Source organism: Eptesicus fuscus, chromosome 5 (genome assembly GCF_027574615.1).
Source record: "Eptesicus fuscus isolate TK198812 chromosome 5, DD_ASM_mEF_20220401, whole genome shotgun sequence".
NCBI classification, from domain to species: domain Eukaryota; kingdom Metazoa; phylum Chordata; class Mammalia; order Chiroptera; family Vespertilionidae; genus Eptesicus; species Eptesicus fuscus.
In genome coordinates this window covers 53,126,519-53,144,121 of record NC_072477.1, presented here as the reverse complement: position 1 = coordinate 53,144,121, position 17,603 = coordinate 53,126,519, and the positions used below count along the sequence as shown (strand labels likewise).

At 42.7% G+C, this 17,603-nt stretch overlaps 1 protein-coding gene across 3 annotated transcripts in view; it reads left to right on the top strand.

Annotated features, from left to right (window-relative positions):
- TEX9 (testis expressed 9) overlaps window positions 1-17,603 on the top strand; it is a 73,020-nt gene that overhangs the window by 19,602 nt on the left and 35,815 nt on the right. For all 3 annotated transcript variants that reach the window (XM_054716207.1, XM_054716206.1, XM_054716205.1), the window contains exons 5-9: window positions 562-607; window positions 1,427-1,509; window positions 4,771-4,949; window positions 8,663-8,745; window positions 9,139-9,312. In XM_054716207.1, coding sequence (XP_054572182.1) covers window positions 562-607; window positions 1,427-1,509; window positions 4,771-4,949; window positions 8,663-8,745; window positions 9,139-9,312 — 565 coding nt within the window. The remainder of the gene's footprint in view (window positions 1-561; window positions 608-1,426; window positions 1,510-4,770; window positions 4,950-8,662; window positions 8,746-9,138; window positions 9,313-17,603) is intronic.

Here is a 17,603-nt window from a genome sequence, read left to right as displayed (position 1 = left end):
CCCAGCTAACTGAGCCACACTGGCCAGAGATTCTTGTTGGTTTTTATAGCCAGGAATTACGGAGACTTCTCTTTTTGGCACTGGAACCCTGGGTTGGGGGGACCTGGTGTGGGACTGGGACCCCTCACTCCTCAGGAGGGACCTTCACAGCTGAGATATCCCTCCCAGTTTTTATCCCCACATGTAGGTGTGGGACCAGCCCATTCCACATCTCCACTCCCCACCTGCTAGTCTCGATGAGGCTTCTTTAAATTTGATGAGGACTTACATTCAGCTAGATTTCAGGTGGTTCTGAATGATGGTTTTTCTGTAGTTTAGTTGTAATTTTGATGTGGTTGTGGGAGAATTCAAGTACAGTATTTTTAAGGTAATTTATTCAACCAAACCACTTTTCTTGTTTGTGACACTCGTGTTAAATAAATTAACACATGCATACCTAAAATTATAGCAAAGTTTACTTGATGTATATTTTTTCCTTTCAAATATAGTTGCTGTTGAATTTTATTGGGTCTCAGCTTAATATCATCTATTTATTAATATATGTTTATTTTTGGTGTCTAGAGGTCTATTATCTGAAGGGACAGTTCATCCATATTCAGAAACTCAGGTATGAAATCAAACTTTTTGTGAATATAATTACATTCTGTAAAATTTAGGGTTTTCTTTTTTAGACTTTTCTTAGACAAAACAGAGAAGGGTTATGACTTAGAATATAAGCTTGACACTCAGAAGAGATGTCTTCATGAAATTTTGCTCATAAAATGAATGAAATCCATTTTTGTCTCATAATTTCACTGAACAATTTGGAGCTACAATGGAAAAAATTCTAAGTGAAATGAGTCTGTACCCTAAGCATATTTTAGTTTTCTCTCTGAAGCCCAAATTTATAGATAGAAAATCTGAAAAAGAAAAGTATTTATATATAAAGAGTATATTTTTAAAAGGTTTATTCATTTAAATATTTACATGTAGGAATCACTATTGTAGGTGCCGAGCTTACTGTGGACTGTAAATTCCCCACCCATGGGGATGTAGGTCTAAGTAACAGTATACATCAAGCATATCAAACTCGCGGCCGGCCTCGAGTTTGACATGCTTGGTATACATGAAAGCCATCTGGGGAATAATCAGTAAGGGGAACTAAATTCTGTGAGTCAGAACATTCAGTTTAACGTTCGACCCACTAGCTGAATATCCTTGAATCTTTGGGACTCATTTTCCTTGTCTTGGAATCTCTTGGTCCTAGTATCATCTAGGTCTTTTCCAGCTATAGAATTCTGGGATTTAAAAAAAAAAAAATACAGTGTGATTCATTTCATGAAATTAGCAATTCTTTTATGTAGCAAACCAACAAGTCTGAATTATTTACTTTAGCACATGATTAGAATCTTAACTAACGAATTATTTAATTTTTTTTTTCATATAGCCAAAGAACAAAAATGTTGATACAGTAAACAAGGTTAAAAAAAAACTACACTCTGCAAATAAAGGAAAGAAAACAAATTCAAGGTATAGTACAATTTTAAAGGTATACTTTTTTCCTAAATTTTATAATTTACAGTAGTATCATTCTTTTTAAAAAATATTTTTTATTGATTTTAGAAAGAGGAAGGGACAGGGAGAGAGAGATAGAAACATTTACACTGAAAGAGAATCATTGATTGGCTGCCTCCTGCACACCCCAAAATGGTGATAGAGCCTGCAACCTGGGCATGTGCCCTTGACTGGGAATCGAACTGTGACCTCCTGGTTCATAGGTCAGTGCACAACCACTGAGCTATGCTGGTCAGGCCATTCTTAATTATTAAGCTTTTTGTTTCTCCAGGTCTTTTTTACCACAAAATATACAAAATTATACTCTATGTATCTGTCCACATTCAGTAATTTAAAACATTTTCTATTCAGAAATGTCTTGTAGCAGTTAATTTTTTATTTTCTTAGAACTGTGACTAGAACCTAGATGTTATTTCCTGCCTACTTCTCTCAAGTAAACTAAATTGCATATACTTTTTGAGTATTTAACAGGGCACCATACCTTACTGTATTTATTGAGACATAGAATGATTTGACTTGCTCTAAGACTATAATATAATTTACATTCTATTGCTTTTGATGAAAAATAATTCAAGACTGTTCTTAGTATTTTACATATTAAAAGCGGGGCCCACGAGGCTCTTTGGGTTGGAGACTTTCTAGAAAAGGAGGGTCATACCTGCCGTGGGTTGTACCAATCAGCTTCTTATCCACAGTATTTTAAATTCATATGTCTATTACTTACCTAAACTCCTAATTTGGGAAAAATGTTTGTTAATTCTGTGTCTTTTAACTGGCTAAACAACCTTTTTGTTTTTTTCAAAAAAAGAAAAAATAGAGTGAAAGGATAGGAAGAAAAATCTAAAAAAAATGATTAATTGAAGAAGAGAGAACACATACTATATACTGGAAAGGTTATCTTATTTTTAGACTTCATGTTTACTTTTATAAAGAAAAGGTTGCTTTTCAAAATAAAATTCAGAAGCCTTTGCTTATGTGTCAAAAGTAAATCCAACTTTTTGGTCAACTTTGATCCTGGTTACAATGTGTTTCTTTAGGTTGAAAAAATGTTGAGTTTGAGCTAAGAAGTGTTTACTCTGTAATTCTTTCTCAAGAGATATTATTTTTTAGTGTTTGCAGAATTATGGCTGGAGTGCTATTATTTGTACAGGTCTTCTCCAGTAGCATGTGAAATTAAAAGCCACAGGCTAGATTTGACGAAAGAGGCCAAGTTTAGTACTTTTATTTTTGCCTAGAGCAGTGGTTGGCAAACTGCGGCTCACAAACCACATGCGGCTCGCAAGCCATGGTTTGCCGCTCTGTTGACTAATGAGTTTGCCGATCACTGGGATAGGGGCTTAATCACAAGGAACAACAACAGTCTGTAATTATTGGAATCGAGAGACTAGGTCAGTGGTCAGCAAACTCATTAGTCAACAGAGCGGCAAACCACAGCTTGTGAGCCGCATGTGGCTCACGAGCTGCAGTTTGCCAACCACTGGACTAGAGGCCTGGTGCACAAAAATGTGTGCACTCAAGTGCTGGTGGGGGGGGGTCCCTCAGTCTGGCCTGTGCCCTCTTGCAGACCAGGAACCCTTAGGGAATGTCCGATTGATGGTTTAGGCCTCCCACTGCAGGAGGGACCAGTGGAGTGATCAGGAGACGGCACCAGCCCCCAGTCGCCCCTCTGACTCTGCCAGTCACTGTCCCCTCCCTCTGCCCACTGGCACCGCCTTGGCTGGCCTGGTGCTGCCTGCTCGCTGGCCCTGCTGACCGGTCATTCTGCCGTTTGGTTGATTTGCATATTAGGCTTTTATTATATAGGACTAGTGGCCTGGTGCACGAAATTCATGCACGGGAGGGGGTTGTCCCTCAGTCTGGCCTGCACACTCTCCAATCTGAGACCCCTCTGGGCATGTTTTGTCCTGAAGGTCTCCCGGTCTAATTAACATATTACCCTTTCATTAGTATAGATGTTCTCTGTTTGGAGGCAATCCTCTCTAATAAAAGAGCAATATGCAAATTAACCATCACTCTGCTACACAAGCCATGCCCACCAGCCAAGCCACGCCCACCAGCCAATCAGAGCGAGTATACAAATTAACCCCAGCCAAGATGGCTACCAGAAGGGAGGCTTGGGTTTCCCCGGCAACAGAAGAAGCCAAGCTTTCCACACACACTGGTGGGCCCTGGCCTCCACTCAAGGATACAAAGTTTCAATTATAGAAGGTAAACAAATCCAAACAGAAATGGCGGCAGCCACGGATTGAGCAGGAGGCTTGGCTCCGCTCCAGGCTACAAAGTTTCAATTATAGAAGGTAAATAAATTCCAGATACCAGGGCCTCTGCTTGGGTCACCAGGGGGCATGGCTGGCCTGCAAACCACCACAGGCCCCTCACTCAGGCTGCCCCACGCCCCAAGGGAACCCCCACCCTGATCCAGGACACCTTTCAGGGCAAACCAGCTGGCCCCACCCATGCACCAGGCCTCTATCCTATCTAATAAAAGAGTAATATGCAGATTGACCATCACTCCAACACACAATATGGCTGCTTCCATGTGGTCAAAGATCTTGCCCCCAAGTGGACACAAGATGGCCACCACAAGATGGCCAGCAGGGGAGGGCAGTTGGGAGACACCCGGCCTGCAAGGGAGGGCAGTTGAGAGGCACCTGGCCTGCAAGGGAGGGCAGTTGGAGGCAATCAACCCTGCAGGGGATGGCAGTTAGGAGTGACCAGGCTGGCAGAGGAGGGAAGTTGGGGGCAAACAGGCTGGCAGGGGAGCAGTTAGACATCAATCAGGCTGGCATGGGAGTGGTTAGGGGGTGATCAGGCTGGCAGGTAGAAGTGATTTAGGGGAAATCAGGAAGGCAGGCAGGCGAGCAGATGGGAGCCAGCAGTCCTGGATTGTGAGAGGGATCCCAGATTGGAGAGGGTGCAGGCTGGGCTGAGGGACACCCCCCGCTCCGTGAATGAATTTCGTGCACCAGGCCTCTAGTGTTTAAAATAAACAGACCTCACAAAGCCTTCTCTAGCTCTGTGGTTGTGTAAATCATAAAGATAGAAAGTCTACTAAGACTCTTATAGTCCTTGAAGGTATCAATTATAGGTTTCATCATAAATTTAAATTTTATTATAATTTTGATATGCTTTGTTATTTGGATAAAAGTCATATTTAGGAGTCTTATATATAAAGTATGTGTAATGTACATTTACATATGTAATTTTATTATTTAGTATGAAGTTGAAATACTCTGATGTATCAACTGCCAATGATGTTGCCATTCCAGAGGATTTCTCAGACTTTTCTCTTGCAAAAACAGTTAGCAAAATTGAAGGGCAACTGGAAGAAGAAGGCTTACCTGATTATATAGATGATGATATTTTTTGTGGTGCTAGTAAAGACATTGGAACAGGTAAGTTTTCTTTTTGTATATCACAGTTACTTAGAAAAAGATATTTAGGAACTTTTTTTTGCATTTTAAAATGTATTGTGATGTATTTGTTTAAAAATCATCTAGTGGGACATGATGGTGGAAGGAATGAGTGGGATTGTAACTGAAGTAATTGGTTATGAGTTAGTAATTATTAAATGGATCATGGGTAAGTAACTGCCTCATTGAACTGGTCTCTATTTTTATGGTGTTGGTTTCATTGACCACTCTTTTTTTTTTTTTTTTTTTTTTTCAAAACTAAAAGAAGTTTATTTTGGATAAAATAATGAAGACAGATTACAATGGCACATTGTACAAAAAGACTAGAAAATAATTTAGTGCTAGCATATGACAAACCCACAACCTGTATCTGCAAAGCAGGACTGGCAGCCTTCTGCCCATGGCCACAAGTGGAGAGGTTTTCTTAGCAAGGAAGGCCTATTTATATGCAGGGAACCAAACCAAAGTTCCGTCTTGCTGAAGAGAAGACTTTTTTTCTCCATCAAAAACAAGTCACACCAATAAATCTTCCCAGTTCTGCAAATCTGATGCAATCAAAAGTCCATTAAAAGCAGAAACCAGCCCTAGCTGGTTTGGCTCAGTGGCTAGTGCGTCAGCCCGCGGACTGAAGGGTCCCAGGCTCGACTCCGGTCAAGGGCACATGCCTGGGCCGCGGGCTCGATCCCCAGCAGGGGGCGCGCAGGAGGCAGCCGATCAATGACTCTCCTATCATCGATGCTTCTCTCTCCCTCTCCCCTCCTCTCTGAAGTCAATAAAAATACATATTAAAAAAAAAAAAAAAGCAGAAACCAGTCTACTCAAAGTATTTGCAATATTAGGCAGTGATAAAAATTTCTCACACCTGTATTGTTAAGGGTTAACCATAATTTTTTTTTAAATTTCTTTATTGATTAAGGTATCACATATTTGTCCTCATCCCCCCATTCCCATCCCCCCCCTCCCGACGCATGCCCCAACCCCCTGTTGAACTTAACCGTTGGATAGGCTCATATGCATGCACACAAGTCCTTTGGTTGAACTCTCCCCCTCCCCCCACCCTCCCCTATCCTCCCTCTGAGACCCGATAGTCCGATCGATGCCTCCTTGCTTCTGGTTCTGTTCTTGTTCCTCAGTCTATGTTGTTCATCATTTCCCCTAGATGAGCAAGATCATATGTCACTAGATATATACTTATGAGAACTGAATGTGAGACGAGCAATAATAGTTATGCTGACAGGCAGATGGATCAGTCTGTAGTGAGTTTCTTTCTGGACCAACAGTTCTTTTGAGACCCAATTTCAATGTCCACCAGTTCCTTATGTGTACATGTCAGCACTGACCCCTCAGCTCTGGATGGTGGACAAATGGTGGTAACGGAGGTCCGACTCCCTCTGGTTTGGTCTCGGCCGGACCCAGGGGCACGGCTTCACCCGGACTAAGGGGCACGTGGCCTCACCCGGATCTAGGGACACATGGTCTCACCCGTACCCAGGGACGCTTGGGCTCTCCCAGACCCAGGGGCACGTGGCCTCACCCGGGCCTAGGTGCACGAGGCCCCACCCGGATCCAGGGACACATGGTCTCACCCGGACCCAGGGACGCTTGGCCTCTCCCAGACCCAGGGCCACGTGGCCTCATCCGGGCCTAGGTGTACGAGGCCTCACCTGGATCCAGGGACACATGGTCTCACCCGGACCCAGGGACGCTTGGCCTCTCCCAGCCCCAGGGGCACGTGGCCTCACCCGGGCCTAGGTGCACGAGGCCTCACCCTGATCCAGGGACACATGGTCTCACCCGGACCCAGGGACGCTTGGCCTCTCCCAGGCCCAGGGGCACGTGGCCTCACCCGGGCCTAAGTGTACGAGGCCTCACCCGGATCCAGGGACACATGGTCTTGCCCGTCATTGACCACTCTTAAACTAAGGTTAAAATGTCCCAAAACTAATCCTTAAAACATTAAAATAAAAAATAAAAAACACACACACACCACATGATTCTTTGAATTTTTTCATTTACCATTACTATATTCTGCTTATTGCATATTAAATTAACACATGCAAAAAGATAAATGAATTATAGATATAGCATCAGGTAAAATGATCAAATGAGTTTTCTAACCAATATAATTTTCTTTCTTATAAACTCATTTTCATCAGACCACTAGAAACAAATACTACTAAGTTTAGATCATCTAAAGACATTGTTAGTTACCAGTAATGTCTCTAAAATTATGTTGGATTTTTGAGGAGTCACTAATGCTATTGTAAACCAAAAATAAGACAGTTCAGTGTATATGTACATAGTTAATGCTGAACTGTAATTAATTGTGAGTTCAGACAAGCCATTTAGCCCCTCTATAATAGCAATATATTAATTTTGAAATTTAGCAGTTTGTATTAGATGATTATAAACTTTATCTTTAAAATTATCTGTTTCTGTGAAAATCGCAACAATTGTATGTATGATTGTTGTGCTGCATGCTAGTTAGTCATAAGTGAGGAGCACTATATTTATGCATTTACTATATTTATTGACCTATCCAAGCTTTCTGGGGCTAGTTGACAAGAAGGAAGTTAAATGAAGCAGGACGTTGCCTTTGTGTCTCTGTTAAGATGCCTTCAAGGACACAATGGTCAGATGTTAGCTGTACCTCAGCACACAGTGAACATGGCCCTGTTACAGTATTCCTCTTCCCTGATACAGGGAACCAGTGCAAATTACTTTTTCTAATTGTTCAATTGCCCCTCTGCAACTTTACTCCCTTTTTGAGAATTTTTGCCCTAGCTCTCTCCTCTTTTATTCTTTTTAAAAATATATATTTTATTGAGAGGAAAGGAGAGGGATAGAGAGTTAGAAACATAGATATGAGAGAAACATCGATCAGCTGTCTCCTGCACACTCCTAATGGGGATGTGCCTGCAACCCAGGTACATGCCTTTGATCGGAATCAAACCTGGGACCCTTCAGTCCACAGGCTGACGCTCTATCCACTGAGCCAAACTGGTTAGGGCTCCCCTTTTATTCTTTTATTCCAGATGATTGCCTGTGGTTACCTGGGGGAGGAAAAGATCAAAAAGTAGTTTAGCAGCACAGATTGCTTTGAAAGACTAATGGTTGGAGTGGGATGGAGAGGTTAGTGCTGTGTACCTAAAGTTGGGGAGAGAAAGATAGTAGGAAAAAAAGTCATGCTCTCCCATTCTTTTTTCTTTTCTCCTAGAGACCAACTACTGCAAACATCACACTTTTTAATTTATCATTCCCCTTCTGTCCCTGTTAGCCTGATGTTATATGAGAGGCTAGAAAGAGAGTTGAGGCTAGAGAGATCTAGGTGGGTTAGAGCCAACCGCAGCTCATCAGCTCCATGGTGACACTGGAACCTTAGTAAGAACTTTGGAACAGAAAGTGTGTACGCACACTTATGCCTGTGGTTCAGATTCTCAGGAGTGCTTTGGTCCTGCCCTATTCCCCCCTTTCTTTATTTGATTCCACTGTTGAAATGTGAGCAGTTTGTTTCTGTTGGGTGGATTTGTTAATTTATATTTAAATTAGGAGTATTTAGTCTTCCTAAACAGGGATCTCCTGTTAGATTCCCATCTTGAACATGTTTGTTCTTTCATAATATAATGGTCTGTCTTACAACTGATGATGTTTTAGATTCAGTGAAAGGCAATAAATATAATTATTTTAATCCACAGAAGCACAGATCAGATTTCTGAAGGCGAAACTCCGTGTTATGCAGCAGGAATTGGATAATGTTGTATGTGAATGCAATAGAAAGGTTAGTTTTTAAAAGCTCTCAATATACATGCTCTAATATTAAGACATTTTAGGAGTAATTTAAATTATATTTTTTAATTAGCTTCATTGAGATATAATTCAGTTAAATTTTGAATTAAAAAATTATATGTAAACACTGAACTCCATTCTAAGATGTGGAATTTTCAGAGCTAAAGAATTTTAAAGACTTGTTAGCAATTAGAATTCTTTATATTAGACTTACAAGTGTAAGCTATTAAGCACAAATAAAATGTGACTTTCATTTTTTAAGATGAAAATCAAAGATCATATGAAGTTCCTTTTTGTTTCTGCTTTATATTTTAAAATCATGTGCATTTTTATATACCAAATCATGTGCATTTTTTTCACATAATCTATAATTTCATAACTATAGGAGGATGAAATTGAGGATTTAAAGTCTCAAGTAAAAAATTTTGAGGAAGATTGTGTAAGACAGCAGCGAACAATTAATTTGCAACAGTCTCAAACAGAAAAATATAAAACTCTTTTTGAAGAAGCAAACAAAAAATGTGATGGATTACAGCAACAGCTGTCTTCAGTAGAAAGGGTAATTATTTTGCTATTTTTCTTAACCTAAAACCAAAGATGCACTAAAACATATAGTTGCACACTTGGATAGACACCACTTTTGGTTGTTTAGTTACTTTGTCGGTGTTGACTAAAAAGTCTTCTTCCTTATATAGGAGAGTATTTTTTAATAGATTTATTGAGATACTAGAGGCCCGGTGCACGAAATTCGTGCACGGAGGGGGGTTGTCCCTCAGCCCAGCCTGTACCCTCTCCAATCTCGGACCCCTCAAAGGATGTCCGACTGCCCGTTTAGGCCCGATCACATTTAGGCCCGATCCTTGGGATCGGGCCTAAACGGGCAGCCGGACATCCCTCTCATAATCCAGGACTGCTGGCTCCCAACTGCTTGCCTGCCTGCCTTCCTGATTGCCCCTAACTGCTTCTGCCTGCCAGCCTGATCACCCCCTAATCACTCCCATGCCAGCCTGTTTGCCCCCAACTTCCCTCCTCTGCTGGCCTGGTCACCCCTAACTGCCCTCTCCTGCAGGGTTGATCACCTCCAACTGCCCTTCCTTGCAGGCCTGATCCCTCTCAACTGCCCTCCCTTACAAGCCTGGTCCCTCTCAACTGCCCTCCCTTGCAGGCCGGGTGCCTCCCAACTGCCCTCTCCTGCTGGCTATCTTGTGGTGGCCATCTTGTGTCCACATGGGGGCAGGATCTTTGACCACATGGGGGCAGCTATATTGTGTGTTGCAGTGATGATCAATCTGCATAGTTCTCTTTTATTAGATAGGATAGAGGCCTGGTACAGGGGTGGGGGCCAGCTGGTTTGCCCTGAAGGGTGTCCCTGATCAAGGTGGGGTTCCCTTGGGGCATGGGGCGGCCTGAGTGAGGGGCCTGCGGTGGTTTGCAGGTGGGCCACGCCCCCTGGGAGGCAAGCGGAGACCCTGGTATCTGGAATTTATTTTCCTTCTACAACTGAAACTTTGTAGCCTGGAGCAGAGCCAAGCCTGGGGCTCCCTCCGAGGCCCGAATCCATTTGTGTTGGGGTTATAATTGAAACTTTGTTGCCTTAAGTGGGTGGGCCCGGCCAGGGTGTGCAGAAAGCTTTGCTTCCCCTGTTGCCAGTGGCAACCCTGGCCTGCTCTCTCAAGCTCCATTCTGCTGCCATTTGTTTGAATTTATTTACCTTCTATAATTGAAACTTTGTAGCTTGAGTGGAGGCTTAGGCCTGCAATGGCTGGCAGAAAGCTTGGCTTCCTCTGTTACCTAGGGAACCTTGCTCTCTGTGGCTGTAGCCATCTTGGTTTGGGTTAATTTGCATACTCGCTCTGATTGGATGGTGGGCGTGGCTTGTGGGCGTGGCTTCTGGGTGTGTCGGAGGTATGGTCAATTTGCATATTTGTCTATTATTATATAGGATAGTTCACCTACAATACATTGCACCCTTTTAAAGTTTACAGTTTAGCGGCTTTTAGTGTATTCAAAGAGTTGTGCAACTACCACCACTTACCGATTTTAGAACATTTCATCACTCCAAAAGATACTTATACCCTTTAGCCAAGTACCCCATCCCTCTTCTTCCAAACCCTTCCAGCCCTAGGCAACTTCTTATCTACTTTTAGTCTCAATAGGTTTGACTATTCTGGACATTTCATATATATACAGCATCATACAATGTGTGGTATTTTCAGACCGACATCTTCAGCTTAACATGTTTTCAAGGTTTATCCACACTGTAGCACATATCATTACTTTAGTACTTTTTATGGAGTATGTAGTTGTAACGCATTTATCTGTTTATCAGTTGATAGACATTTGGTTTGTTTCCAATTTTTGTGAATAATGCTGCTATGAACATTCATGTACAGGTTTTTGTGTGGACATGCTTTCATTTCCCTTGGGTATATACCTAGGAATGGAATTGCTGAGTCATAGGTTAACCCTTCATTTAACTTTTGAGGAACTGCCAACTGTTTTCCAAACCAGCTATACAACTTTTACATTTCCACCAGCAGTGTATAAGGGTTCCAACTTCTCTCTATATTCTTTTTTTTCCCAGTTTTTTATTTTATTTTTTTATTGTTTAAAGTATTACATATAGTGGTACATATATCTCCTTTTTTTCCCCCATTGACCTTCCTCCAGCCTCCCCTAACCCCTGTCGCATGCCCTCATCCCACCCCCCCCAGTGTCTTGTGTCCATTGATGTGCTTATATGCATGCATACAAGTCCTTTGGTTGATCTCTTTCCCCCTCTCCCCAACACTCCCCAGCCTTCCTGCTGTAATTTGACAGTCTGTTCGGTGCTTTACTGCTTCTGTATCTATCTTTTTGTTCATCAGGTTATAATGTTCTTTATTTTCCGTAAATGAGTGAGATCCTGTGGTATTTTTCTTTCATTGCCTGGCTTATTTCACTTACCATAATGCACTCCAGGTCCATCCATGCTGCTGCAAATGGTAAGAGTTCCTTCTTTTTTATAGCAGTGTAGTATTCCATTGTGTAGATGTACCATAGTTTTCTAATCCACTCATCTGCTGATGAGCATTTAGGGTGTTTTCAAATCTTAGCTATGTTAAAGTGTGCTGCTATGAACATAGGGGTGCATATATCCTTTCTGATTGGTGTTTCTAGTTTCTTGGGATATAGTCCTAGAAGTGGGATTACTGGGTCAAATGGGAGTTCCATTTTTAGTTTTTTGAGGAAACGCCATACTGTTCTCCACAATGGCTGCACCAGTCTGCATTCCCACCAGCAGTGCACGAGGGTTCCTCTTTCTCCACATCCTCACCAGCACTTGTCGTTTGTTGATTTGTTGATGATAGCCATTCTGACAGGTGTGAGATGGTACCGCATTGTCGTTTTGATTTGCATCTCTCAGATAATTAGTGACTTTGAGCATGTTTTCATATGTCTCTTGGCCTTCCTTCTGTCTTCTTTCAAAAGGATTCTATTTAGGCCTGTTGCCCATTTTTTTATTGGATCATTTATCTTCCTTTTATTAAGTTGTATAAGTTCCCTGTAGGTGTTGGAAATTAAACATTTATCAGTGGTAACATTTGCAAATATGTTCTCCCATACAGTGGGCTTTCTTGTTTTGTTGATGGTTTCTTTTGCTGTACAAGCTCCTTTTTATTTTGATGTAGTCCCATTTGTTTATTCTCTCTTTAGCATCTATTGCCCTAGGAGCGGTATCGGTGAAGAAATTGCTTCGGCATATGTCTGAGATTTCTCTGCCTATGGATTCCTAATCTAATCTAATAATAGACAAATATGCAAATTGACCGCACCTTCGCTACACCTAAGCCACGCCCACCAGCCAAGCCACGCCCACCAACCAATCAGGACAAGTATGCAAATTGCCCCAACAAAGATGGCGGCTAATTTGCATATCAAGACAGCGTCCAAAGAAGCCAACAGCTGCAGAAGGGGAGTAAAGCTTCGAAGAAGCAAGCAAGCCAGGGGGGCAGGGGGAGGAGAAGGGAGGAGCGAAGTCAGGGCCGTGGGCGAAGGGAAACTCGGGCGGGCTGGAGGAGAAGGCGGGGCCGGCGGCAAGGGCGGAGCGGAGGCGGGGCCGGGGGCGAAGGGAAACGCGGGCGGGCTGGAGGAGAAGGCGGGGCCGGTGACAAGGGCGGGGCGGAGGCGGGGCCGGGGGCGGAGGCGGGGCCGGGGGCGAAGGGAAACGCGGGCGGGCTGGAGGAGAAGGTGAGGCGGGCGGCAAGGGCGGGGCGGGGCGGAGGCGGGGCCGGGGGCAGAGGCGGGGCCGGGGGCGAAGGGAAACGCGGGCGGGCCGGAGAAGGTGAGGCGGGCGGCAAGGGCGGGGCGGGGCGGAGGCGGGGCCGGGGGCAGAGGCGGGGCCGGGGGCGAAGGGAAACGCGGGCGGGCCGGAGAAGGTGAGGCGGGCGGCAAGGGCGGGGCGGGGCGGAGGCGGGGCCGGGGGCGAAGGGAAACGCGGGCGGGCCGGAGAAGGCGAGGCGGGCGGCAAGGGCGGGGCGGGGCGGAGGCGGGGCCGGGGGCGAAGGGAAACACGGGCGGGCTGGAGAAGGCGAGGTGGGCGGCAAGGGTGGGGCGGAGGCGGGGCTGGGGGCGGAGGCAGGGCCGGGGGCGAAGGGAAAAGCAGGCGGCCCGGAGGAGAAGGTGAGGCGGGCGGCAAGGGCAGGGCGGGTCGGAGGCGGGCGACAATGGCGGAGCAAAGGGAAATGCGGGCGGGCTGGAGGAGAAGGTGAGGCGGGTGATAAAGGCGGAGCGGAGGCGGGGCCGGGGGCGAAGGGAAATGCGGGAGGGCCGGAGGAGAAGGCGAGGCGGGCGGCAAGGGAGGAACGGAGGCGGGGTAGAGTGCAGCAGGAAATCCCATTGCAGGAATTTTCCTGCAACGGGAAAGCTAGTATTTTTATGGTTTCCCTTCTTATGTTTAAGTCCTTTATCCATTTTGAGTTTATTTTTGTGTATGGTGTAAGTTGGTGATCTAGCTTCATTTTTTTGCATGTATCTGTCCAACTTTCCCAACACCATTTATTGAAGAGACTGTCTTGATTCCATTGTATGTTCATGCCTCCTTTGTCAAATATTAATTGAGCATAGTAGTTTGGGTCAATATCTGGATTCTCTATATTATTCCATTGGTCTATATGTCTGTTCTTGTGCCAGTACCAGGCTGTTTTGAGAACAGTGGCTTTGTAATACAGCTAGAAATCTGGTAATGAGATCCCACCTACTTTGTTCTTCTTTCTCAGGATTGCTGTGGCTTCGGGGCGTTTTTTTATTCCAGATGAATTTTTGAAGAGTTCTTTCTAGGTCTCTGAAATATGCCATTGGTATTTTGATGGGGAGTGCATTGAATCTATAGATTGCTTTGGGTAGTATGGACATTGTAATGATGTTGATTCTACCAATCCATGAACATGGTATATTCTTCCATCTGTTTACGTCTTCCTCTATCTCTTTTTTCAGTGTTCTGTAGTTTTCCGCCTATAGGTCTTTTACCTCCTTAGTTAAGTTTATTCCTAGGTATCTTAATTTTTTTGGTGCGATGGTAAATGGGATTGCTTTTTTAGTCTCTCTTTCTGTAAGTTCACTATTGGTGTATAGAAATGCCATAGATTTCTTGGCGTTAATTTTGTATCCTGCTACATTGCCGAATTCATTTATTAAGTCTATTAGTTTTTTGATGGAGTCTTTCGGGTTTTTTATGTTCAATATCATGTAATCTGCAAATAAGGATGGCTTTACTTCTTCTTTTCCAATTTGGATGCCTTTTATTTCTTCATCTTGTCTAATTGCAATGGCTAGTACTTCCAGTACTATGTCGAACAGGAGTGGTGAGAGTGGGCATCCCTGTCTTGTTCCTGTTCTTAGGGGAAATGGTTTTAGTTATTGCCCATTGAGTATGATATTTTCTGTGGGTTTATGATATATGGCTTTTATTATGTTGAGGTATGTTCCTTCTATTCCCACCTTGTTGAGAGCTTTTATGAAGAAAGGGTGTTGGATTTTGTCAAATGCTTTTTCTGCATCAATTGATATGACTATGTAATTTTTATCTCTCAATTTGTTTATGTGATATATCATGTTCATTGATTTGCGGATATTGTACCATCCTTATATCCCCGTGGTAAATCCTACTTGGTCATGGTGTATGATCTTTCTGATGTACTGCTGGATCCGATTTGCTAGAATTTTGTTGAGGATTTTGGCATCTATGTTCATGAGTGATATTGGCCTGTTATTCTCTTTCATTATGTTGTCTTTATCTGGTTTAGGGTGATGCTGGCTTCATAGAAGGAGCTTGAAAGTGTTCTTCCCTCTTGAATTTTTTTTGAATAGTCTGGAGGATAGGTTTTAGTTCTTCCTTGAATGTTTGGTAAAACTCCCCTGTGAAGCCGTCTGGCCCCAGGCTTTTGTTTGCTGGATGCTTTCTGATGACGGCTTTAATTTCTTCCATGGTTATTGGCCTATTGAGATGTTTAGATTCTTCCTGATTGAGTTTTGGAAGGTTATATTTTTCTAGGAATATGTCCATATCCTCCAGGTTGTCCAGTTTGTTGGAATAGTATTGTTCATAGTATTTTTTCAACAATCCTTTGTATTTCGGTGGGGTCTCTTGTTATTTCTCCCCTTTCATTTCTGATTTTGTTTATTTGGGTCCTCTCTATTTACTTCTTGGTGAGTCTGGCTAGAGGTTCATCAATCTTGTTTATCCTTTCAAAGAACCAGCTCTTGGTTTTGTTGATCTTTTGTATTGTTTTTTTGGTCTCTATGTCCTTTATCTCCGCTCTGATCTTTATTATTTCCTTCCTTCTGCTTACACTGGGCTTTTCTTGTTGCTCTCTTTCTAACTCTTTGAGTTGTAGGATTAGGTAATTTATTACCATTGTTTCTTGTTTTTTGCAGTAGGCTTGTAGAGTATGAACTTCCCTCTCAAGACTGCTTTCGCTGTGTCCCATAGATTTTGGATTGTTGTGTTTTCATTGTCGTTTGTTGCCATGATGTTTTTTATTTCTTCCTTGATCTCTCTGGTAACCCAGTCATTGTTTAATAGCATGCTGTTTAGTCTCCATGTGTTTGATTTTTTTGGATTGTTTTTATTGTAGTTGATTTCCAGTTTTATGCGACTGTGATCTGAGAAGATGCTTGATATGATTTCTATCTTCTTGAATTTGAAGAGACTTTGTCTGTGACCCAACATATGGTCTATCTTTGAAAATGACCCATGTGCACCTGAGAAGAATGTATATTCTGTGGCTTTGGGGTGAAATGTTCTGAAGATGTCAATTAATTCCATCTGGTCTAGTGAGTCATTTAGGATTGAAGTTTCTTTGCTGACTTTTTGTTTAGAGAATTTGTCCAGTGGTGATAGTGAGGTATTAAAGTCTCCTACTATGATTGTATTGCTGTCAATCTCTCCCTTGATATCCTGCAGAAGTTTTTTTTATGTATTTGGGTGTTCCTGTATTGCGTGCATATATGTTTACCAGAGTTATCTCTTCTTGTTGGATTGCTCCCTTTAGTATTATGAAGTGGCCTTCCTTATCTCTTGTTATGTCCTTCACTTTGAAATCTAATTTGTCAGATATAAGTATTGCTACCCCAGCTTTTTTTTTCATTTCCATTCACCTGAAAAACCTTTTTCAATCCCTTCACCCTCATTCTGTGTGCATCTTCTTTTCTGAGGTGGGTTTCTTGTAGACCGCAGATATATGGGTCTTGTTTTCTTATCCAATCCATTACCCTATGTCTTTTGATTAGGGCATTTAACCATTTACATTTAAAGTTATTATGGTAGGTACTTATTTGTCGCCATTTTTATTCTTTACCCCTGTGTTCCTTCTTCGCTTCCTATTTCTTTTTTTTACAGCAGACCCTTTAGCATTTCTTGCATTGCTGGTTTGGTGGTAATAAACTCCCTTAGTCCTTTTTTTGTCTGTGAAGCTCCTGATTTCCCCTTCAATTTTGATTGATAGCCTGCTGGGTACAGTATTCTTGGATTCAGACCCTCCCTTTGCATGACTTTGTGTATTTCATTCCATTCCCTTCTGGCCTGATGTGTTTCTGTTGAAAAATCAGTTGCTAGTCTGATGGGGAATCCTTTGTAGGTAACTTCCTGTCTCTCTCTGGCCACTTTTAAGATTCTTACATTGTCATTGGTGTTTGCCAATTTAATTATAATGTGCCTTGGTGTCGGTCTTTTGGGGTTCATTTTGCTTGGGACTATGTGAGCTTCTTGGATTTGTGTGGGTTTTTTCTTCCCTATACCAGGGAAGTTTTCTGTCATTATTTCTTCAAACAGGTTTTCTATTCCTTGCTCAGTTTCCTCTCCTTCTGGAACCCCTATTATGCAGATGTTGTTTTGTTTCGTGTTGTCCCAAAGTTCCCTTAGGCTCTCCTCCTGCTTTTTAATTTTTTTTTTCTAGAAGCTGTTCTACTTGGGTATTTTTTCCTATCTTGTCTTCTAGCTCAGTGATGTGATCCTCTGCTTCTTCTAGTCTACTATTGATGCTTTCTATTGAGTTCTTTACAGCAGCAATGTCATTTTTCATTTCTTCTTGATCCTTATTCATTTCCTCTTGGTTCTTACACATATTGTCGAATTTGTCTTCCATTTTTTTCAGCCACCTTATGACCATTTCTATGAATTCTTTCTCTGACAGGTTGCTTGCCTCCATTTCATTTACTTCCTTTTCTGGTGATGCCTGCTTTTCTTTCATATGTGGGCTGTTTCTTTGTCTCCCCATGATCTCTCTTCTACGGGTGTCTGGTTATGTAGTTCTCTCTCTCCTGTGTTGATTTAAAGGCACAAAATATAACACAACCAGGTACAACGCACAA